This window comes from Symphodus melops, assembly GCF_947650265.1.
Source record: "Symphodus melops genome assembly, chromosome: 7".
In the NCBI taxonomy this organism is placed as follows: domain Eukaryota; kingdom Metazoa; phylum Chordata; class Actinopteri; order Labriformes; family Labridae; genus Symphodus; species Symphodus melops.
In genome coordinates this window covers 3,384,855-3,409,394 of record NC_136697.1, presented here as the reverse complement: position 1 = coordinate 3,409,394, position 24,540 = coordinate 3,384,855, and the positions used below count along the sequence as shown (strand labels likewise).

The following is a 24,540-nucleotide window of genomic DNA, read 5'->3' as shown; positions in this document are numbered from 1 at the left end:
CACATTGTTTCTTGAGGTCTTTTACTTTCAGTGAAAACATTGGTGGCAAAACTGCTTCCACGGACCTCTCCTTTGGGTGGAGGCCTTTCCTTTTGTTCGATCTTTCCAAATGTGGTTGGGCGGCCGCCTGGTATAACACCAAAAAGTGGATCGATCATTATTTTAGCCTGGCGGTCTATGTAGTTCACCAAATCAGCAAACTTTGCTCTTCTGCCTTTTCGCTGTTTGACATCGTATGCTTCAGCCCGCCAACGTTCTTTCATCTTGAAGGGTAGTTTGGATACCACTGTCCGTAAGTTGGTCGGATTGTCCATCTCTTCTAGATATTCTATGTCTTCCATAGTGTTGAGACATCCAACTAAAAACATTGCATAAGCATTTAAGGCCTTTCCATCATCAGATTTTATCTGCGGCCAATTCAGTGCTTTGTCAATGTACGCGCTGGCGATCTGTAGTTCATCCCCATAATGATCATGAAGCAGCTGCTTTGCTTTGTAGTAGCCTTTGCTAGGTGGCATATGAGCACAACTGCGAACTAGCTCTTGTGGTTCACCAGCTGTAAACTGTTCCAAAAAGAACAATTTGTCCTGATCATTGTCTGTCTTTTGTTCTATTGAGTGCTCAAACGACCTAATGAAAGATTTGTAGTGCAACGTGTTGCCCTTGAAGACAGTAATGTCCTTTGTTGGTAGCTGAGATTGCTTTTGTTGTTTTACCAGAAGCTCCGTGATAACATTCTGATTTTGCATCACTTTTAGTATCTCGTCACCTCTGTTGGCTCGAGCATTGTTGTAATCTTGTTGAGTCACATTTGGTACCTGAGAGTGCAACATTTGCGATTGAGCATAAAAACCTGGATCAGCTGGCTGAGGAAGCGTTACGCTGATTTCTTCCTGTTTCATGTCCCCACCTCAATAATGCGTGACTACTGTAACCACTTCTACTTGAACTATCTTCTGATCTTTCGTATTCTTTGAGCACTTTTAGTTTTGCACTGCTTTCTGCTAATGCTGTTTCCAACTCAAGTTCTTCTTTTGCACTTTTGATTCTGGCCATTTCAAACTCAAGCTGCTGCCTTTTCTTCTGTGCTGCAGCACGTTCAAGCAGAGCTGCATGTTCTACCTCTTGTCTAACACGTGTCGAGGACACCCGTGATGTAGCTGTTCTACGACTTGCTTGAGAAATACTGTCAATGTCTTTTACAGCATCTTGGGGGTCAATCTTAGCATCATCCTCTTTTTGAGAAGAGTGTTCATGTTCAGCAGCGATCCATGTTTTAGTAGCTTTTATGAATTCTTCGATGAATGCCATTTTGGGTTCAAACCAATCTGTTTTTGTGTTGTTTGGTTTTCATGTTTTCCCCTCGTTATTCGATCTTCATCTTCCTGAAAGTTCTCAGGAAGAGCCTCTTTTTGTTTCCTCAATCAGACACAGACGCTTGACAAATGGGCTGATGAATTTATTCTGTATGTGTGAAAGACTAAAAAAGACACAAAACAAACAGCCAAGACCACATTTATGACAAAATCCCTCAGGAGGAAAGTTCTCCTCAAGTAATCTGGACTTCCTGAAGGTTTAAAAATGTCAAGGTTAAACCAGAGGACGAAAGCCAATTTATGTTCAGGGTTTCATCGACGTCCAATCTTCTCACATATCGCTGAAAGACTGAGTGAGCAACCAATCAGAGAGCTCACCTGTGCACTGACGAGCTTCACTACTGTTACCCGTCTGTGTGCAGATGTGACTCTGCTAGCATCTTCAGCTCCTTGTTACCAAACTGTTACCATGACGACGATGGCCGGGGGCTAAATGTCTACATCTGAGAGGCTGATTTATGCTGGTTCATAAGTTTCCAACCGTACGGATCAAACCTGAAGATGGACGAGGACAGAGACGGCTAACCGCAGGCTGCTGTGTGAAGCACACTTCTGACGAGACGACCTCACGTCGTGTAGAAAACAGGTGACCATGGCGCTCTGTGGACACGGGAGAGGCGCCATCCTACAAACGTTATATATAAAGTTATTGTTCTTTTAACTCGATCTTTAAAAACAGGTTTTTTAAAGTGGAAAAGTTCCTTATTGTTGCTTTAATAATGACATCCAATCATTTCGCTTGTTAACGTTTCAGTCAGAGGCTCAGATTTGTTTGTTTCCTTGAGTTAAACCCCTCCCCCCTTTGCAGGACGAGAGGTGGCCCCGCCCACTCAGGAAAGCTGAGTGGGCCTTTAAAGCCTTTGAGGTGGATGTGATGACTTGATGATGAAGGTCAGGCAGAATCAGCTGCTCGTGAAAGGAGCATTCGTTTGTTTCCTTGTTTTAGGAGGTACAAAAAAGATGCTGTGTACTTAAATAAAAGTTACTGTTTTATTTCTGCTTCAGTTAGTGTGTTGGCATTACTCAACATTAAACAGACTAAAGACTCGTCCTGAGTTCAGGACTGGTTTTGTACACGTCGTGTGGAGGGGAGGGGGGAGTTATTGATGACACAGACAGACACAGCAGCAGAGTGAGCCTGTCAGCAGCTCTCAGGTTAGCAGAATGGGATCATGGCAGGCTTCACTGCTGCTCCTTGCTGTCATTCTTCAACCCTTCTTCACTTGAAAACAAGATGTTTAGAAAAAGTAAAAAGTGAAATAACTTGTAGAAATGGATGGAGGTTAATCTGCAGGGACGTGTGAGAGTGGATTAACGTGGACTAAAGAAATATGTGTAGAGAGAAGGAGAATAATTCTAAGATTTATTCATGCTTCTAAAGTCGGAGTGCTTGACTTCTTGGGTGTTACACAAACAGGTGAGCAGACCTGGAGTGAGTCTATGTTCACATTAGGAGGGCGGAGCAGTGAAGAGACGTGCAGTCGTTTCAGATAGGACTGGACTGAGAACTCTACGAGGAAGCACTGGGATTATTAATATACACTTTTTAAACATAAGTGGGGATGACGCGACCTCGTACAAAAGCAGACGTTACACTTGGGTCCAGCTGGAGGTCAGGGGCGTTTCTAGGACAGTGACCACAGGGTAACCTCTGACACCAGGCAGGAGAAAGGAGGGAAAGGAAAATGTCATGAGGCCGTACATTTTTAGCAGCAGGTTTTCTGTAGCACCATGTGACCTGGGGTACCAGTGGTTTGAGGTGAGTGGTTTCAGTTCAGACTTCAGGGTCTCGGTGCCTTACAGGACTGGCAGCAGGCCTTCCTGTAGTACCAGTGAGAGCACAGCTTCACCTTCAGGACCAGGGCACAGTTTGCTGTAGGTTTGTCCTGGCAGGAGTCATCCACGGCTACTGACGCTGCCGGCACAGCTGCTGATGGCACGCACACGCACACGCACACGCACACACACACACACACACACACACACACACACACACACACACACACACACACAGGAAGAAGAGAAAAACAGTGCTCACTTAGAAAAACAGTCAGTGAGAGTGAGGCGTGTGCACAGATGTTGCGTCAGGTTGTGTGTGCTGTAGCACCTGGAGCCTCTGTCGGACAGCTCTGGATCTCACAGCTCTGTCGGGCCTCGGGCTTCAGAGCAGAGTCACAGCTGTGGCCCCGGGTAACAAGCTCCTCCCCCTGGTAACACTTCACCTCTCGAACCTGGACGCCGCTCCCACAGGTCTTACTGCACTGCGGGGGCAGAGCACACATTATACATGAACCTTAATCTGAGCATACGCTCACTGTGGCTGGGTCGTCATGGTTACCTGGGACCAGGACGTGCTGAACCACTTGGAGCAGGGTCTCTGGAAGCAGGACGAGCTGCTCTCTGGTCTGCCGCTCTGATCACAGCTGCTTTCTGGGAACTCTTTGAACACACCGCCTTCCAGGCCCGCACACACCACCTGACGCTGCCGCAGGCCACGCCCACAAGTGGCGTTACACTGGGGCACACACACACACACACACACACACACACACACAGACACAGGTCAGGTGACTCAGTGTGATGACTTCCCCCTCCTTCAGTTTAAAACAGAAAGCTTTTTGAGTGAGACAGAATAAATGTTCACACGCTGCCTGTGACCTCACCGTGTTCGAACCAACACTGCGCTCTGCTCTTCTCTGTCTGCGAGCCTGTCTCTTTATTTTAAAACTGGTTTTAGTAAATGTTTCATGTTTACCTGTTGCCACTCTTGTTCCACCCAGTGGGGGGCGCAATCTCTGTCTCCACAGGGATGGATGGCCAGCGGGCGCAGGGATTGGTCACACTGTTCCTCTGACATCACTACCCCGCCTGATGAGCGACACATCACAGCACGTACCATCCGTCCCTCCCCACACACACCCGAGCACTGAAACACACACACACACACACAAACATACACACACAAACAAACATACACACACACACACACACACAAACATACACACACAAACACACACATTCACGAACACACACACACACACACACACAAACACACACATTCACGAACACACACGTGCGTGCACACACAAAATCAAAAAGTTTCTTGATGGAACTTGTTGATGACCTCCTCTATTGTATCTTTAGTGTGTGTGTGTGTGTGTGTGTGTGTGTGTGTGTGTGTGTGTGTGTGTGTGTGTGTGTGTTTCATTACTCACAGGTCCCCAGTCAGTGACGGTCCATCTTCTGTCACAGGGCGGGCCTTCACATTCCTGGCTTTCTATTGGCTGAGAGGACCTGTTGCAGAGTCTTATTTCCATTGAGCAACGGACCTCTCGAGTACGAACCCCCCGAGAGCCACACCGTGCTGAACACTGACACACACACACACACACACACACACACACACACACACACACACACACACACACACACACACACACACACACACACACACACACACACACACACACACACACACACACACACACACACACACACACACACACACACACACACACACACACACACACACACACACACACACACACACACACACACAGAGTATTTCTAACAAGCTCATGACTCGATGTGTGTGCTGATACCGAGGCCACGGTACGTGATGAACTCTGTGTTGTTGAGAATAAGAGCAGAGGCGTAACGATGCTACAGATTAAAAACTCGTCTTCAGGTCCTCGGAGATTCTAGAAATACATTCAAAGGTTTGAATCCCAGAGCGAGATATTTATGGGACACCTAAATAAGTGTTCCTGTTGCTAAGGTGTTGTTGTGCTATTTCCCTGAAACTCCCACAGCTGGATACCAGGGGGATTACTCTTGTTGTTTTCAGCCTTGTATTTAAAGTTGAGTTTGATGGAAACTTTATTCACACACCAGCAGACCTGTGACCTGAGAAACACGAGCCTGCGCTGCTGCGTTACCTCTGACCACTCAGACACCTCCCACTGGGGTCCACAGCTCTGGCCCAGGCAGACCTTCCGATTGGCTGGCTTGTGGAGGTCATGTGACAAACACAGTGAATCGTAGACGGATGAATCGAGGCCGGGTGAAAGCATCTTCCAGCAGCGCACGGTTCGATACTGAACGCCCTCGCCGCAGGTACGGGAGCACTCACTCCATCCACTCGTCTCCCACCTGAGGAAAGGAAGGGAGCGTGCACGCAGTCATGGATAAAACACACTGATGGTAGAGGCTGCTGCAGAGTGAAGAGTCCATCAGTATGCACTCATCCATTCACACACTGATGGTAGAGGTCAGTATGAAGTCATACCTTGGAGGACACTCCTTTCCGGTGCAGAACTCGTGCGTGGGCTCTGGTCTGGCCAGAGAGTCACAGTAGCTGTCGTCCACTTCAGTTCCATCGTAGCGCACACAGAGGGCATAACTGGTGGTGATACCTGGAGATACAAAAAACAACGTGTTGCTGCACACACTGTAGCTTCAGCGCAACACTACATCAGAATGACTGCTGAATAATACAGGCAATCATGTGTGTGTGTGTGTGTGTGTGTGTCATGTAACTTTACTGTAACTAGTCTGTTTTCATGTCCCGTCGGTGTTCTCATATGGTTACCTGTTGTACAGGTGGAGCTGCATGGAGCGTAAGCAGAAATCTTCCAGCGATACATGTCTGCCAGACTCACATCAGGATCCAGACCCACATCGAAGTCGTTACTGCAGAGACAGACAGGCACATTTTATTTGCTCCGAGGAGGAGAGGACCGTTGTGTCATTTAAGCGACGGTAAAACAAATGTCAACTGTCAATGACAAGAAGTGACGGAATCATTTTTACAAAGAGGTTTGTAGTATCATTGTAAAATCATCGAACATGACGCGTCCTCCCACCTCTCTGCACCGGCTGCCTGGACCGCTGACACCTGCTGCAGCCGCACCAGGACAGCAGCGTGTGTGTCTGTGTGTCTGTCAGGAACTGTGGAGGAGGGTGCATCAACATGCGTGTCAGTGAGCGTGTGGTTGACGGAGTGTGTGTTGGACTGTGTGAGGGAGTGTGTGTATGTGTGTGTGTGGTTGTAGTGTAATTCCTCCAGTAGCAGGTAGGGGGCGTCTTCAGGGAGAGCTGCAGGTGAAACACTCTGGCTGCCTGTGAACAGATGGACACACTTTTCAAAACCTTTAGTCCGATAAATCACTGCCTTGATTTAGCGTGACAGAGACAGTGAGAGGTGCAGCAACTCCAGCTCAGCCGTCATCACGGCTTTACACCTTCATACTGGTATTACTGCTGTCCCAGTCTGTGACGTCACATTGCATTCGAGCGTCTCGGAGGCACGGCACAAACCTCTGCACCCTGAAAGGGCAGCCTGAACACAGCTGGTGTAACTGGGAACATGAAGAGACAACAGCAGCACCACAGCTCGGGGCTTTTTCTCCATTCAGACACTTAAAGGCCTCGTGGAGATCTCACTGTGTGTTCATTAAAAATCCTCACAGACATCTGTGGTAAGTTGTTTCACACTCGAGATCACCTGAACTGTGTTTGATCATCACTTTAATCAGACAGAGAGACGAGTGTCTCGGTGACTCCTACCTGGGAAGGAGAGCAGCAGAGTGTTGTCATCAGCAGTGGACGGTTCATCGATCAAGTTGGAGGACCCTCCTTCATGAAAGATGATGAAATACGCAGAGAGAGAAGCAGCTTGAGTTCACTACTACACACCTGCGCTGTCGTTCATTTACTGCTCTGTGTACCTTTGAATAAAGTTTTTGGAATTTGAATTTTTCAATTTGAGCTGTGAGACAGAAATAAATGTTGACACTTAAAGAAGAGGAACGAACGTTGGTGAGGATGATATTTTAAACTAACATGTTCTGTCACAGTCTCAGTCTGTGCTGCAGCGCCCCCTCCTGGAGGCCACAGAGGAACTTTCTGCTGCAGGACTGGACTGGGCTCTTTGAGATGTCATTGACAGACTCAGAACATGACCCAGCCGTTCAGTTAAGATGCAAAGACGGATAGATAGATAGATACTTTATTGATCCCGAGGGAAATTCAAGATGTTGATCGGAGAGATAAACATGTGACTCACTGTAGCCAGAGGGCGCTGGAGGTCCCTGCTCTTCCACATCATTGTGGTTAATCACATGACTGGTGACATCAGCAGGCCTGAAGACCAACATGGCTGCTGGTGGGGGAGGGCTGGGGGTCCTGATCTCCCAAACCAACTCCTCCTCCTCCTCCTCCTCCTCTTCCTCCTCTTCCTCCTGCTCTTCTCCTCCCAGCGGCGTGTCGTAGTGATGAAAAGATGCTGCGCTCCCTCGGCTCTGATTAGACGTCCCAGGTTGATCCCCTCTGACGCCCTCGTTCACTGCAGACTGGGTTAGGTTAGGATGGGAGTGGGAGGGGCCTGTGGGGAGGCGTTCTGCCGTGACATCACAAGACGGGATGGTGAACTCGTAGGTAATGTGGGGGAGCTTCCCGTTGAGGTTGTAGTACTGCGTGTCCACAGAGAAAAAGTGACATATGTTAGTCTGCAACTGACCTCACACAAACTCTGTGTGTGTGTGTGTGTGTGTGTGTGTGTGTGTGCGTGTGTGTGTGTGCCTGTGCGTGTGTGCCTGTGCGTGTGCGTGTGCGTACCATCACATTCAGGCCCTGCAGAGTGGGTCCCTGGGCGATGATGTACTCCAGCCCATCAGAGAAGACGTTGCTGGGACGTCGGTATTTAAACACTGTTCCTGCCACTCGGAAGTTTTGAGGATGATCAAAGACGAAGTGTCCGTTGAAGAAGAAGTGTCCGGCCTCGTCTGACAGGGCTACGTGGGAGAGCATCCAACGCATTACTCAATCATTCACCAGGGTGTGCAGAGATAAGAAAAGAGCCTCCACGGTTCCCAAACATCTCATTTCATGACACGTATGAAACGTACAGATGTTGATATTCAGTTTATTGACCTTAAAGAAGTTGTAGGTTCTCACCCAGGACGTTCTCCGTCTTGTGTCTCTCTATGATCTGAATGTCTGAAGCTCCAGCTGGGATGTTGGTGATGAACATGTAGCCTGGTGACAGAAACACAGACTGTTCATACAGGCGTTATGGACTGATCCTAATCTAACGAACCTCAGACAGTCAGGGATTATCTGTACACCGCTTCATGATGCGTTCAAGGTATAAAGACAGAAACGTTCTCCTGATACTCGAAGGCGATTGAGAGCCTTCAAAAGCTCCTGATGTTTTCAGGGTAAGGTGGATGTACGCTTGTATAGTATATAGAAACGAGACTGCCCCCCCCCCCCCCCCCCCCCCCCCCCCCCGCTGTGAGGAGTGAAGCCCTCCTCGAGTGAGTTCAGTTTGATTTGTGTTTGTTTACATGTGTGTTTGTGTGTGTGTTACCTAACTGTGTGAGTGCCTTCCTGTATGATCCAGACACACGCTGGCATGACGTCCCGTTTCCTCCACACACTCCACATCTGTCCACAGTCTTACTGCTGTACAGCTGCCCGTCACAGCCCACAGGCTGCAGGAGAAGAGGACAGAAAACCCGTCAGAGGACGGACCCATGGATCCAACACTCATCAGTCCATGTGAGAGTCAGCGCGGGCTTACCTGACACGTTCCCTCTATACACACTCCGTGGTATTTAGTGTCCCGGCAAAAAGTCCCATCGTGGGCGGGAACCAGCAGCTGTCGCTCACCACTGATGGTTGTACACTGCAGGTCACATGGCTTATTGGAGATGCTGATGTAATCAGCTGCACAGGAAATGACACATTTTAAAAGCATATTTACTTGATTCACATGGCAGAGTTGGATCTCTGTGGGATGGAGTCTTTAGATTGAATTAGTTACATGTGGTTATCATTTGGGATTGCACAAACTCAAAGCTGCACTCGAGCCAGCTCAACAAACTCTCAACGTGCAGGAAATGAGTCTTCACTGCACGACCTCGACGGATGGAGGGAAGCTTGGCTGACACTTTACCTGGGTAAAGAGGAATCCACTGGAAGTATCTTCTTCCAAAGGCTTTGGAGTTGAACTGGGAACACTGGTGCTGTTTGAAGCTTAGACTGGGAGTGGGACACGGCTGGGAAACACAACACACACGCACACACGTTTCACAAGTAGCACATCTATCCATCCATCATCTATCTATCTATCTATCTATCTATCTATCCATCTATCCATCCATCCATCTATCTATCCATCCATCCATCCATCTATCCATCATCTATCTATCTATCTATCTATCTATCTATCTATCCATCCATCCATCCATCTATCCATCATCTATCTATCCATCCATCCATCCATCTATCCATCCATCCATCTATCCATCTATCTATCTATCTATCTATCTATCTATCCATCCATCCATCCATCCATCTATCTATCTATCTATCCATCCATCCATCCATCTATCCATCATCTATCTATCCATCCATCCATCCATCTATCCATCCATCCATCTATCCATCTATCTATCTATCTATCTATCTATCTATCTATCCATCCATCCATCCATCTATCCATCATCTATCTATCTATCTATCTAATCTTGTGAGTGTCCTACCTGGTTTGGACAGAGTTGGTACTGTTTAGGAGAGCCCACACAATAAGAGCTGTTCACATTCTGGGTGGTGGACAGCCTGAAACAGACACAGGACGGTACGTTATATTAATAATATCTTGGATCAATAAGTGGCCTTTCAAGGATCCTGAGGACGAACACATGATAACAGGATCGAAAAAGGGACTGTGTGACCGACAGTCGGTTCAATGTTTTCAGGGAGAGAAGAAGTGTTCAAGCTGAGCTGGGATTAGGTCGTGTTTTTAAAGTGTTGAGGTGATCTGATGATGTGTGGGATTATACTGTAGGACAGGGCTTCTCACCTTTCAGGTGAGACATTTTTCAAAGGACCCCCTCATTATTGTAACATATTAATACAATGTATTCCTGTACTATGGAGTACTGTACAATGATAGAATGAGGCCACATTTATACTTTACGAGTCATTCATTCTATAAAGTTGTTGTTGGCTCCGAGGTGTTTTTCCTTCTTTAATCGTTGTGACTATGAAGTGAAGGACACGTCACGATCACGTCAGAGTTCTGTCCGTTGATCCGTCGGCACAAAACTAAAGTGTTCATCAGAGGAGCTGATTTTATTGGTGCTCGAGGTCCCAGTTTGTAGATACGATACTAAGCTGTGGTTCACAGAGCCACTTACAGAGTCTCTGCTGTAGGAGGTCTGATTCTAGTCCAGCAGACACGTGTTGGACCTTTATCAGCTTCCCCTCATCTCAGTCTCTTCTAAACAGTGACTCCCTGACTTTTAGCACTCATAATGAGAGCTGACTTTGACTCAGTAATGAGCAGCTGCCACCACGAGTAAGCAGTGATTAGATGCACATCTCTTCCAACACATTCAAAGTGCCGCTCTCAGCTCCAAACTGCGTCCTGTTCAAGCTGTGTCAGAGAAGAAGAGCTTTTCCTTTTTAAGCCTCACACGCTCTCCTCAGTGTGCTCTCCAGTAGCAACAACATGTTTACAGAAGGAAATACTCCAGCTGCGTCGGATCCTCACTGACATAAACAGTACTCTGAACCAACAGGACAGTCTGAGAAGTCCAATCCTTCTTCTTCTTCTTCTGTTTATCTGAGCAGCTCTTCTCTGAGCCCAGCCGCCCTCTGGAGGGTGAAACACGTCACTACCTACAGTTCAGGACCAAAGGTGAGTGTTGGAACAATTTACCTGGGAATCGAGAGGGTTTATTTATTTAAAGGGAACTTGTCCAAATAAGATGTCTCCCTTCACAACACAGTGGTGCTGTCACCACGCTGGAAACGTCTCAGTCCAACTTTCTGTCAACCACCTGCTATCAGACCTGCAGCTGAGGCGGGCCTTAAAGAGGACACATTAAAACCTTTTTTCACCTTTTCAAACAGCGCCCCCTGTGCTCTAAATGAAACATCTGTGTTTCTAAATATAACATGAATCAAGCAGCAGAGGAGGTTTGTGACCCTGTAGAAACCAGCTCTCTCTGAACGCTCTCTTTTGGTGTGTGTGTCTCTTTAAATGTAATGAGAGCTCCTGAGTTTACCCAGCATACATCACTCCTCTGTAGAGACAATAACAATGGCAAACATGTGCAAAAGTTTCACTCCAGGCTGGAGGTGGAGTCCATGGGGAGATACCAGGGGAGGAGGTTTATTTACCAGAATCCAACTTTTCACATGTTACTTAACCCCAGTCTGAGGCTACGCTGGCAGCGTATGAATGGGATTACTTCTGATGGTCACTTTACACAGCAGCCTCTACCGCCAGTGACCTACGCTGTGGTCAAGGACAATACTTGATTCTTATTGGCTAAAGGGAACCAACGTGCAGCCTCCACGTCATCCATAACACTCCGATCATGAACACCTTGTTGGGAAATATTCCTGACATCGACGTCAGGATGGGAAAATGAGGAACCACTGAAACATGAGCTCTGTTTAAGGAAGAATCATTCAGAGCCAACGTCGCTCATCAGAACACGTGATGTGTGCTGTTCTGTCTTGGTGCGCTTGTGTTCTTTGAATTGTTCTCGTGTCATGCACGTCAGATTATTCAGAAAGCCTTCTGCACTGTGGAGGAGTGAGCAGAAGAAGTCACACATGGAGTTAATGCATCTGTCTTTCATTAGCATGTGAACCCCCCACCCATCACTGCCTCTCTCTCTTCACTCCATCCTCCTCCCCTGTTTGGATGGGAAAACATAGAAGGAGACAGCAGGAGGAGGTGAGCTGGAGGTCACTATGCTGACTGTCACATCTAATTGGCAGAAGGTGATGAGGACAGGACAGGAGGGGAAGGGGAGCGAGGTGAACGCGGTGGGGCGGAAGAGGGGGAGCGGGGCGGGAAAAGGAAGTGAAGAGGAGGGGAAAAAAAGGTAAAAAATGAAAAGAGGAGTAAAAGGTTCGGACATAAAGGGGAAAAAGTGGGAAAGAGGGAGGAGGGGGAAGGCAGAGGCCAAAAGTGAGGGCAGGCCGGTGTTAATCAGAGATGACAGAAACTTCCGCAGGTCTGACAGGAGGAGGTCAAAGGTGACAAGATGGCTACAAACATGCTTAACCCACGCACGCACACACGCACACTTTCCTGGTTTCACCAGCAAACTCCCAGTTGTTTTTCTTTTCTCTCAACAAGCGGGTGGTTTAAGTGTCTGGAGAGCTTCAGCTGAGGTCTGCTTTGTTTGAGTGCAGGCTGCTCTGTTTCAAGACTAAATATCTCCAGAGGACTGACAGACGGACGGTACACTGAACTCTCTGTGGTAAACCTTTAATACACGACTGGGAGGTGGAAGAACAGCAGAGCAGTCCTGCTCGTACCTGGACTGAAGTTCATAAACAAACCAGCATCCTCGACTGTAAACATTCAAAGTCAGTGAAAAGAGATGAAAAGATGATGTGAGGAGACAGAAGACAGAAGACAAACCTCTGTATGAGACAGTGTCTCTCCTGACTCCTCACTCCTCCTCCACAGCTCCTGGAACAAGACGACCAACTGGACCACTCCCCCCACCACTGAAACACCTCGTCCTGGGAGAACACACACACACACACACACACACACACACACACACACACACACACACACACACACACACACACACACACACACACACACACACACACACACACACACACACACACACACACACACACACACACACACACACACACACACACACACACACACACACACACACACACACACACACACACACACACACACACACACACACACACACACACACACACACAGAGAGAGACACACACACACACACACAGACAGACACACACACACACACACACAGACACGCACAGACAGACACACACACACACACACACACAGACACGCACACACACAACACACACAGACACACACACACACACACACAGTGCAGGGACAGAGCTGAGTAAAAGTCTTCACGTGTACGTGTATGTGTGTGTGTGCATGTGTGTGTATGTGTGTGTGTGTGCGTGTTTGTGTGTGTGTGTGTGTGTGTGTGTGTGTGTGTGTGTGTGTGTGCTCACACTGACAGCAGCAGGTGTGGAAGTGGCGCCTGTCGTCTCACACGTCAGAGACAGCCAGATGCTGCTCACACAGCGGGGTGAAACAGAAGGTGTTACCTGTGTGCTTACCTTGTCGCTTGTCTGTTTCCCATTCTGTCCTCCAACAGTGTGAGGCTGCTGCTGCTCCACCCTCCCTCCACTTCTGTCCTGGCAGGCAGAACACACACACACACACACACACACACACTAACATGTAATACATTTCATTGAATGGATACTGGAGCGGCTGCTCAAATCTCCAAACATGAACAGAGCCCCTGATGGGGATGTGCTCTACACAGGCCTGAGACCAGCACAGGTGCATGCTGGTCCTCCACCTGCCTCAGACCCTCAGAGCCACCCAGACATCAATAATAAACAATGGAGCGGATGAGTTCATACTGATGGACTCTGCAGCAGCCTCTACCATCAGTGTGTGACTGTGTCCCTGCTTGGAGAACAACAGCCTGTGAACATGTGGCGCTCACACTAACCAGGTCTTTGAGTTGGATTAAGTCATTTAGTGACGTCTCTACAGGCTCCTTGAACATGTGATTAGTGTTTATCACTTCATTTTTATTTCATAGAAGCAATAATTCATTCTTCAATCATGCAGTCTGACATGTAGCTCGTCTGCCGCGTGTCATTGTCTCTCTCTCTCTCTCTCTCTCTGTGTCCACTGACCTGTCTCTATGAGCCCAAACATTCGTCCTCATGTAGCCTCAGTGTGAGTCTACACATTGTTTTCATCATCACCTGGGGCCCGTTTCAGAAAGAAGGTTCAGCACAAACATGCTGAGTCAGCAGGGATTGTTGGTTTCTGACAGAGCGCTCACTCAAACCCAAAAAGAGAGGCAACACACACACACGCGCTGATCTGGAACCCAAACAGAGAGTTTCCCACCTGAGGGTAAATCAGCAGGTTCACAGAGAGCTAGGTGAAACAGGGCCTGGGGTCTCTGGGTTGACGAAGAAGAGGTAATGTGAAGAACTCTGGGCTCCTCCTCTATAAGAGCAGGATGCATTTGCTTACATCATGGACTCCCTTTGACATGTGACGTATCATCAGTATCTGTTTGACTGGTCCTGGTCCCAAACATCAGAACAGTCTTGGTACACACATTGATGAATTCATCCTAAACTGCTCTTCTGAACGTCGTCGTCTGCACTAAACACAAGCTGCTTCTCCTTCAGAGAGAATTACAGCACAGTGCATCATGATGTGTAAAGAAGAAAGCTTTCTCTGCCAGTAAAGCTTTTCAGATGTCCTGCCAGCGCTACACAACTTTCCTTTTACTGCTGCCATCACTTTTATGTGTCATCCACTTCACTCCCACAGACACGCACGCTTGTTGCGTCACTTTTCCACCCATCCATCGACACGAGTAAGTGGACTGATAAATGCAGCGCTGACTTACATCAGCTTCATGTGGCTTTCATGTTTAGAGGAAGCGAACAGGGTCTCCTCTGAGGACGAGACAGCAGGTCATGTGACCGGACGTCTCTGCTCTTCTTCAGTCCGTCAGACAGCCAAGCTCTCGTGGACACCTTTTGCTCAGGTGGTCGTGTCGCCCAACTGTGAACTGTGGAGCCAAATGGTCACTCAACATTCAGGCCGTGACGCAAGCCAGTCCAGAGATGATAACTGGACAGACCGCCCAGGTTTCAGGCCGCAAAAGGAAATCTCCAACCTGATTTTTGATTTCATTTTTCACTCGTTCACAAAATTTCTGCATGCAGAGAGAGAGAGAGAGAGAGAGAGAGAGAGAGAGAGAGAGAGAGAGAGAGAGCTCATAGGTGAGGGTAGGAATGAAGATCGACCGATAAATCGAGAGCTTCACCTTTCGGCTCAGCTCCTTCTTCATCACGACGGACCGATACAGCGACCACATGACTGCGGATGCTGCACCGATCCGTCTGTCGATCTCACGCTCCATCCTCCCCCCACTTGACACGGTCGAACGCCTTCTCCAGATCCACAAAGCACATGTGGACTGGTTGGGCGAACTCCCATGAACCCTCGAGCGCCCGGTGGAGAGTGTAGAGCTGGTCCAGTGTTCCACGGCCAGGACGAAAACCCCATTGTTCCTCTTGGACCTGAGGTTCGACTAACATCTGGATCCTCCTCTCCAGAACCCTGGAATAGACTTTCCCAGGGAGGCTGAGGAGTGTGATTCCCAAGTAGTCGGAACACACCCTCCGATCCCCCTTTTTGAAAAGAGGGACCACCACCCCGGTCTGCCAGTCCAGAGGCACTGTCCCCGACCTCGACCCGATGTTACAGAGACGTGTCAACCATGACAGCCCCTGCACATCCAGAGACTTAAGATACTCAGGGCGAATCTCATCCACCCCTGGTGCCTTGCCACCAAGGAGCTTACCAACCACCTCGGTGACTTCGGCTTGGGTGATGGACAAGTCTATCAAGGGGAACTTTTCAAAACAGGAGTCGTGCTCCTTGTGTTCATGTCTGTGCGCTGTCAAACACATATTTAATATGAATACTAATATTAAAATATAAACAAAAATAAGAGTAAGAAAGAAAAGGATGTGGATCCCCTGCTTCGGCTCTACTAACACTGTTCTGCATCTGGTGAATATGTTTTCTAAAATGTGGATTTGTCTCTGACTTTGTGAGTTTGTTTGGCACTTCCCAGCCACCGTAGCACAGACTTGTTTTATGTAGTGAGCAGACTTTGAATAGGCAGGTTATTTGATGTGGGGGGGGGGAACACACTGTCATAAGTGTCTTCATGCAGACACTATCACTGCAGGCTTCAGTATAACTCCGGCGAAGGAGGAATAATAAGAGAGGCTCGTGCATGGCCGTGTAAGCACTGTGTGACAGACTTCTTCAAACCCCCTCCGTAACTTTCACCCCCGCCCCACCAAGCAGTCTGAAAAAGGACAAACAGCGACAAAGAGGTGAACAAACGGCGAGCTGTTTACCTTGAAGTGCCAGTTGTTGTTGTTGTTGTTGAGCGGGAGGACCGGGAGGTGCAGCAGGAGGAAGGAGCAGACCGGGAGAGCTAAGCCTCCGTTACCGAACATGGTTCATTCATGTCACGAACCGACAACACTTCCCTTCCCCTTACCTCCGCTCCCCCTCTCCTCCTCCTCCTCCTCCTCCTCCCACTTCGACCCCCTTCTGATGTGGCTACGCCTTCTGCTCTGTCTCGCGCTCACACACGACTGTGCGCACGCACACTGCACGAGACATCACCATTTTGGTGACTCCTCACGAGATGTTTCCTCTTCGTTTGTAGGATTTATTTCTGCTAATGAATTTGTTTCAGTCCCACTTTTTGTACACTGAGCAAGTTTATAAAGAAAGAGATAGAGAGAGAGAGATGTCAGTACCAAATGTTTTCAAGAAAAGGTCAAATAAAGATGATTCCTTTAGCTTGTCTTTTCAAAGAGCTGAGTGTGAACTATGTTAAGTTCAAAAATCCTCCTTTTTTCAACCTCTAACATTCAAACTTTAGTTTTGAGTTTTTCCTTTTCATCGCTTCAGCACCTCTACATTTCATCTGAGCACCCCGAAAACAAGAAGAACAAATGTTTGAAAGTTGATGACAAATGTGTTCATTGTTTAGAAAAAAACGTGGAAATGATGTAAATCAAAGACAATCCTTTGTCAATCCTCTTCATTCCTTACTCCTGCATACTGTATCGCAGGTAACCTCAGCGTGATGAAGACATGTTTTTAATGTCCTCACTTAATAAATGACATGTTTAGAGATGTGAAAGGTCGGTTACTTTTGGTGAGAAAATGTTGTGTTTTAGGTTTTTGTTCTTTTTAGTCTTAAGTCAGAGAAAAGTTAAATTAGTGGAAAAAACATTTAGACCATTTAGCAAATAAAACACTGTTTAAAAAGTAATCCTCCATATCTGAGGAACCCGGTCTGCGTGTGAAATATGTGATTTTTATTCAGCCTATAACCTTTATTTCCCCTGAATAATCCCATCGAGATGAACTACCTTAAACCAGAGAGAATTTATCAAGACAGCATCATATCAAGAGTCAGAAATGAACCAATAAAGTAACGAACAGACACTTCACATCCTGCTCTGTTCCTCTTAGACCTCAGGATTAAACCTCACACTGACAGAAACAGGTTGAACAGACACAACTACTTTATTGCTACACTTCGAAAAGTCCATTAAAAAAAACTCTGGATCACTGGCGTCTTCCAGTGGTAAAAATGCCAAACTACATCAAACTATCGATCTGGTGATTGAGGGAATAATGATCCCAGGTTGAGTCATTAAAATAACATTGAATATGAAGAGGTGAATGTGGATAAGAAACACTCCTAATCGTTCTTTAAAGAGCGACCCTTGGTTTACCTCGTTCTTTATGATGCCTTTACATAAGTGTTGGCAGGACACTTTACTGACAGCTTTGCCCCTTCAAGGAAAAAGCAATAGTCAAGAGAATGGGCAGAAATGAAGGAATATAAATACATCAGTAATATAATTATGTTTAAAGAATAAGACAGATGACACTTGACTTGACACTTGACATCAACAAAAATAAATGTGAATGTGTATTTACATGAACAGTTAAAGACAGAAATAACCCTATACAATATTAAAATGAATGTAAATGAACGACTGTTGTATTAGTACATGTCTTGGTTTTTAATTCTTGATATATCGCGGCTTTATTTTATTTTAATCGAACTCCTGTTAAAGATCCCGTAATTGTGAAGCTAGTCTTTATTTAAAATGTATTATTTTTAATTGTTCATTTATTTGCACATTAAAAAGTATTTACAAAAATAACAGAATCTATCATATTTATTGCAGGAGGAGGCAGAATACTCAAAGAGCGTATTTGAAGCCTCACGTTAACATATTAAGAATAAATATTTCAAACATGTTAATTAATGTTAATAGTTGCTGGGGGGGTATAAAGACTGTCTGCCCCTTTTTTTTTATTATTATCATCGTGATTATTTGTCTTTGATTAGGTTTGATTTCCGGCTACACGATTAGCCTACATTTCCCACAGTGCATTGCTTCTTCTGCAGCCGCCATATTGCCTTCGCCTAAACGCGCTAGCTAGGACGGCTCGTTCTCCCAATTAAAATGTAAGTAGACATTAGATGATTTTTTTCGGAGAGCTGGGGTGAGATGAACTTTATGTGTGACTGTGCTCTCTGCTCGCTGTCACGCTGGATGTGCTGCTGTGTGAACGGGTCAGAATAAAGCGGGTTAAAGCGTGTTAGCTTAGCCTAGCAGTGCGGAGGCTCCTGCTCTGTTGTTGTTTTTCTTGCTGTGAGGAGACAAATCACCGCCAGGTCTCCTCCTCCTCCTCTTTATTCAAACTAAACTCTTCAATTACAGTATTTCAATGTACGCTAAGCTGTTGCCTGTCATTCTCGGCCTCATGTTTGTCTGGATCTAATTTAGCTTCTAATGTTAGCGAACAGAGGCTGCTAGCTAGCATTAGCCTAGCCTGACATATATAATTCACATGTTCCGTGATAAATGTCTGAATAAAAAAGACTGAACCTGGAGCTACAGCGCAGATAATCTCAAATATATACGCAAATAACACGTGTATTAAAACGGTAACCTTTGAGAAGCAAGTTGTTCATTAGCATGATGATAATAACATCTGTGAAGAGTTTATTTATTAGCATTAGCATATTTATCTTTAGTGTTAAGATTAGTCCCAACATGATGTATGTGGATCAGGATTAAGCTCAATCCGGGTTTATTCCAGTAAATCTGGTTTATTTAAGTTTGTTTCATCAACATGGTTTAAGTGAGTCCTGGCTGAGTTACCATGGCAACTCATGCTGGTGAAGTCGTCTGATCCGGACCAGGTTAACCCTGACCCCCACTAGTTACAGACTCATAAAAGATAGTGCACCCGGGGCCAGTTTTATTAATAAAAGAAAAGATCATAAAAATCAACCAGAAATAAAAACTATGTCAAAAATCTAATGCAGCTCCACGTGAGGAAATAAAACGGACTGATCAATAATTGGCATCCCACAAACACATTTTAAACATGTTTGTGATATAATGGAGACTCCACATCTGACACGTGTTGAAGAATATATGACCACACTGACATCTTACAGTATGCACAGGATATAATAAAACTCTTGAGATTAAACTCGTTCGTTTACAAGAATGAAGTCCTACATTTACTAATCTGATCTCTAAAATGTTTAGTTTTTCTCAAATCCTCTGTGGTATGTTATTATTTTCAGTCTGACTTTTGTTACTAATCAAATCTTTAAATTGTTGTCATGGCTCAATCAGCAGCGTTGGTTCTGCTCTAACTCTCCCCTCTGTGGGACTCATTTGATCGTCCTTTTATTCATCCATTCACTTGGGCTTCGTGGAAACCGTGTGTGTGTGTGTGTGTGTGTGTCTGTGTGTGTGTGTGTGTGTGTGTGTGTGTGTGTGTGTGTGTGTGTCCATCCTGTACAACCTGAACGTCATGGCAGATATTCAGTAAAGAAGCAACAGACGGTCTTGTTTCACAGTCTTAGGACAGGAGCGCAGCGCCTGAGTGATTGGCTCCAGATGTGGCCGCTCACTGGCTGTAAGTTTAGTCTGAGCCGCCGTCGATGGTTTATTATGAAGCTGTATGAAGCGTCCTTCTGTTCACTGTCATGAAAATAGTTTTAGAACAGTAAAATGAATCAGGTGTTTGGGTAAATATTGATCAGTACCAGGCTCTGTATCTCCTGAAGTACACACACTCTCCCTGAACACAAGCGTGAAGAGGAAGTCGACACATAACGCGCTCTCCGTAAGGAGAAGGTCGGGCGTCCGTCTGTGAGCCAGCTGGTGAGCAAGTCCTTTCACCAAAACGCACAAAGCGGGCTGAAACGTCTGAAGTCAGGAGTGTGAGTTGGTAGTTGATGAAGTGTTTTTGGATTTGTAGATTTGACACCATTTAAAAAAACTTCATTTGGACGTCACAACTTTCATTTTACACATCAGATGGATTTGTTAAAGTCTGCTCTGCTCCTCATGACTTTATCAAAGCAGCCTGGAAACAGACGACGAGTGTGGATGAGTTAACGGAGCACAGGAGGTCGTCCTGACGTCTCAGAGGAGCTCACCTTCTCTCTCTCTCTCTCTCTCTCTCTCTCTCTGTGTGTGTGTTTCAGTGTCGCAGCGATGACTCAGACGGTTCAGACCAACGGGGTTCAGCCGCTCAGTAAGACCTGGGAGCTGAGTCTGTACGAGCTGCAGAGAACGCCACAGGTATCCGTTCACACACTCCCCTCTCTGTTCTGACACATCAGCTGAAGGGAAACTGTCCTAACCTTGTGGAGAGACCGTTGTGTTTCTCCTTCCTGTGACACACTTCCAGCCGCCTCCTGAAGAGCGAGGCCCCTCCAGCATGAGGAGTGTGTGTGTGTGTGTGTGTGTGCTGACCTTTGTGTTGATGTGTTTGGACACAGGAGGCGATCACAGATGGACTGGAGATCGCCGTGTCGCCCAGGTCTCTGCACAGCGAGCTCATGTGTCCCATCTGTCTCGACATGTTGAAGAACACAATGACCACCAAAGAATGTCTGCACCGCTTCTGCGCCGATTGTATCATCACAGCTTTGAGATCCGGGTGAGTGTCGGCATGATCCCTGCCATGTGGAGAGAGGATCTGCTTCTCTCGCATTACGAAGCCTGAGTGAAAGGTTCCCAAAGTGTTGCATTCAGGGTCCCAAAGGTGGCGCGTAAATAAAAAATCACCGGCTGAATGACAAATCGTGTTTCTGTGTCACATCATGAAGCATCATGTTGTGTTGAATCAATCACACTATCAGACCAGGACATTCAGAAATTCAAAAATATATTTGCCGGCCTTTATTTTTTTTTGAATGGGTGGAAAATGTAGCGGCGTGTGGCGCTTGGCGGGTGTTGATTTGAGCGCCTGGTGTCATTTGAACATGAGCTGATCTGGATCACTGATGAAAATGTCTCCGCAGTAATAAAGAGTGTCCCACCTGTCGTAAGAAGCTGGTGTCCAAGAGGTCACTGCGTCCAGACCCCAACTTTGACGCCCTGATCAGTAAGTGAGCCGCGAGGACGTGTGAACAAACACGCTTCAGCGCCAACACTTCAACCTTCACTCCTCCCCTTTCAGGCAAAATCTACCCCAGCCGCGACGAGTACGAAGCCCACCAGGAGCGAGTGTTGGCGCGTATCAGTAAACACAACAACCAGCAGGCGCTGTCCCACAGCATAGAGGAGGGGCTTAAGATCCAGGCCATGACCAGGTAAACGCCCCCACACGCCACGCACGCCAATAACGCCAGTAGACACGAGTGCGTCTGTTTAAACGCTGTCATGTGCGTGTGTCAGACTGCAGCGCGGGAAGAGACACACGGTGGAGAACGGCAGCGGAGCAGAAGACAACGGAGACTCCTCCCACTGTAGCAACGCCTCCGTCCACAGCAACCAGGTACGACCCCAAACCCCACAGGTCAAAAACACCCGGCGTGGAGAAAAGAGCCCGCCGACCCCCCCCCCCCCCCGACACGTCTGCAGCTCAGACAAGGGGCGATAAAAAAAAAAACACATGTTCTTTACGGCATCTCCCTGCAGGAGGCGGGGCCGAGCATCAAGCGCACCAAGACGAGCGACGACAGCGGCCTGGACATGGACAACGCTGCCGAGAACGGGGGCGGAGACTCCGTCATCGACGGCGGTGCCAGTGAGATAGAGCTGGTGTTCAGGCCGCATCCCACGCTGATGGAGAAGGACGACGGTCACAACAGGTCGGCACACACACACACACACACACACACACACACACACACACACACACACACACACACACACACACACACACACACACACACACACACACACACACACACACACATACGTGCACACTGCTGGCGGTTTGCACACGTGGTGCTGAGTGTGTGTGTTTGTGTGTTCAGTGTGGAGTTTGTTCCTCGGTACATCAAGACATCAGGAAACGCCACAGTGGACCACCTGTCCAAATACCTGGCGGTGCGGCTGGCTCTGGAGGAGCTGAGGAGAAACGCAGAGGCCAGTCCTGTGAACGTGGAGGCCGCTTCAGAGAAACAGTACACCATCTACATACCTACTGCTGGAAACCAGTTCACTGTGAGTACACACACACACACGGCTCGTTAACAGTCTGTCCTCGTGGTCACTAAAGCGGCGTGTTTGTGTGTGCAGGTTCTGAACGGGTCCTTCTCCCTGGAGCTGGTCAGCGAGAAGTACTGGAAGGTCAACAAACCCATGGAGCTCTATTTCGCTCCCACGAAAGAGCACAAGTAGACCCATACAAACAAATACACACACGCACACACACACGCACACACGACATGCACACATTAAGTACACACATGGACTTGGTTACAGCTGCACACACACACACACAGAGGACCGGAGTGTGTGTGTGTGTGTGTGTGTGAGAGAGGTCAGTGAGACCCTCTGAAGGACTCTTGTAAAGAGAAAACAGTTGTTTTATATTCTCTGTATCTTCCTGTGTCTTTCTATCTCTTCTCTCTCAGTAGAAGGTAGCAGATCAGCACAGCAGCTCGGACACTCACCACCAGCTGCACAAACACTCACACACACTCACAAGTGTTTCATCGGCCTGCAGCTGCAGTGTGTCCGTGTCCATGTCCACTACCTGAACCGGAGTGTGCTTCTCATGAGGGGACACGTACGGAAGCTGACGCTGATTAAACAACAACAGACTTTATCACCGTGACAACCGTCTGTTCACTATGACCTACACTAGCTCAGGGAAGTGGTTGTAGTTTCTTTACAGCTCTGAAGCATGCGTCACCTGGTCTCCTTCTTGGGTTAGAAGCCACTGATCCCAGCGGATGGCTCTCTGTTCCCACGATGTGAAGACGGCTGTGTCCTCCTCACTGCGTCCACCTTCGTCAGAGTTACTCATTGTGATCGGGAGGGGTTTGTTTTTTCGTGTCCTCGCGTCTTTGTTTCTGGGCGAAGCGCTGGCTGTGCATTTGAACGTGCTTGCATGAAGCGTTTAAGCACTGGGGGGGGGGGAAGCGCTGCACGTTCGTCGTGTCTCCATGACTACCACCAGGCTGTCTGCTGCTGCAATAGCACTCTTTGGAAGAAAAAAAAAAAAATAGGCGCAAGCTGCAGACGGGGCCTCGTTGTGGAGTCAGATAAAATGTTGACCTGGATGTCTTCGACACGCTCCCTGAGAGTCACAGATCGGCTGCTTCCTCGCTTCCAAAGGTGTTCCTCTTCAGAGAAGTCACATGACGGGACAGAGAGCTGCGTGTCATCACACGGAGGACGGATAGTTGTTTTCTTTTCCAAAATGTTCAAGTGTTTTCTGAACTTCTGTTTTGTGCAGTCTTTCCAATAAAACTGGAGGAGAGTGACGATGGCTGCAGTCTGTGAAAGTATGGGTGCTAAAGCAACAGAAGGAGCCTGAGCGGCTCCTTCAGCCCGGCTCACGGGCTCCAGGTTTACTGAGCTGTGACACCTTCTGCTAGCTGTTGTGTTGATCTGTTGCCTGTAGGGACAAACTGTCCTCTGACGTGTGTGGCTGCTCGTCCTTTTATAAATGTCTTTTGTAACACAGAGGGGAGGAGCCTTTTTTTGCAGTATCAGAGTTACATTGTTTAAAAGTTCTCCACGAACCTGCTTCCTGTGACAGAAATATTCTCTCATTGATGTAAAGAGTCCCACCTGTGACAACCATGTGAAACACACACGCACAGATCTCTGTACATTCTGATGACTTGGTTTCAGTCTCCATGTAGCAGATCGAGGGGTCTGAAAGTGTTTGTACCATAACTGTGATAGTTGTCTTTTACTGCCTTATCTTTTTTTTTTTTTTTTTCTTGAATCTGATTCGGTACTGATGTGTCCACGACAACCCAGCTGGACAAATACCCATTAAACAGGTGTATGTTTCAACAGGATGTGTTTTACTGTGTGGGAACATGAAAACACTAAAAGGACCAATCAGAGAGCTGTGTAGAGAGATGACTCTGTGACGATGAAGGAAACCTGCTGTGTGCAGCAGCCAGTATGTCCTCCTTCTAACTTTAGATTCTGCTCCTGAATGCTCTGGATTTGATTG

General features: G+C 47.2%; 2 protein-coding genes across 4 annotated transcripts; one reads left to right on the top strand and one right to left on the bottom strand.

Annotated features, from left to right (window-relative positions):
* Nucleotides 1–1,446: 1,446 nt before the first annotated feature.
* On the bottom strand, nt 1,447–16,791 carry LOC306826854 (ADAMTS-like protein 2). 2 transcript variants are annotated; one of them, XM_079348388.1, is made up of 20 exons: nt 16,401–16,791; nt 13,542–13,619; nt 12,832–12,935; nt 9,926–10,001; nt 9,337–9,439; nt 8,962–9,107; nt 8,749–8,872; nt 8,334–8,414; nt 7,995–8,170; nt 7,444–7,849; nt 6,945–7,013; nt 6,242–6,497; nt 5,968–6,068; nt 5,665–5,791; nt 5,315–5,528; nt 4,592–4,747; nt 4,132–4,302; nt 3,715–3,891; nt 3,484–3,637; nt 1,447–3,306 (listed from the first exon to the last, which is right to left on the bottom strand). In XM_079348388.1, exons 1-20 carry the CDS (start codon nt 16,500–16,502, stop codon nt 3,158–3,160), a joined length of 2,970 nt encoding a protein of 989 aa, XP_079204514.1. In that variant the 5' UTR covers nt 16,503–16,791; the 3' UTR covers nt 1,447–3,157. The 2 variants fall into 2 exon arrangements, with proteins under 2 accessions (XP_079204514.1, XP_079204515.1); XM_079348389.1 differs by having other exon boundaries at nt 1,447–3,303.
* Nucleotides 16,792–18,438: 1,647 nt separating this feature from the next.
* On the top strand, nt 18,439–24,374 carry rnf2 (ring finger protein 2). Of its 2 annotated transcripts, none has more exons than XM_079348412.1 (9): nt 18,439–18,547; nt 20,594–20,690; nt 20,891–21,051; nt 21,416–21,498; nt 21,574–21,706; nt 21,792–21,891; nt 22,035–22,207; nt 22,376–22,565; nt 22,641–24,374. In XM_079348412.1, the coding sequence occupies exons 2-9, from the start codon at nt 20,604–20,606 to the stop codon at nt 22,740–22,742; spliced, it is 1,029 nt and encodes a 342-aa protein (XP_079204538.1). In that variant the 5' UTR covers nt 18,439–18,547; nt 20,594–20,603; the 3' UTR covers nt 22,743–24,374. The 2 variants fall into 2 exon arrangements, with proteins under 2 accessions (XP_079204538.1, XP_079204539.1); XM_079348413.1 differs by lacking the exon at nt 18,439–18,547 and adding an exon at nt 18,581–18,757.
* The last annotated feature ends 166 nt before the right edge of the window (nt 24,375–24,540 follow it).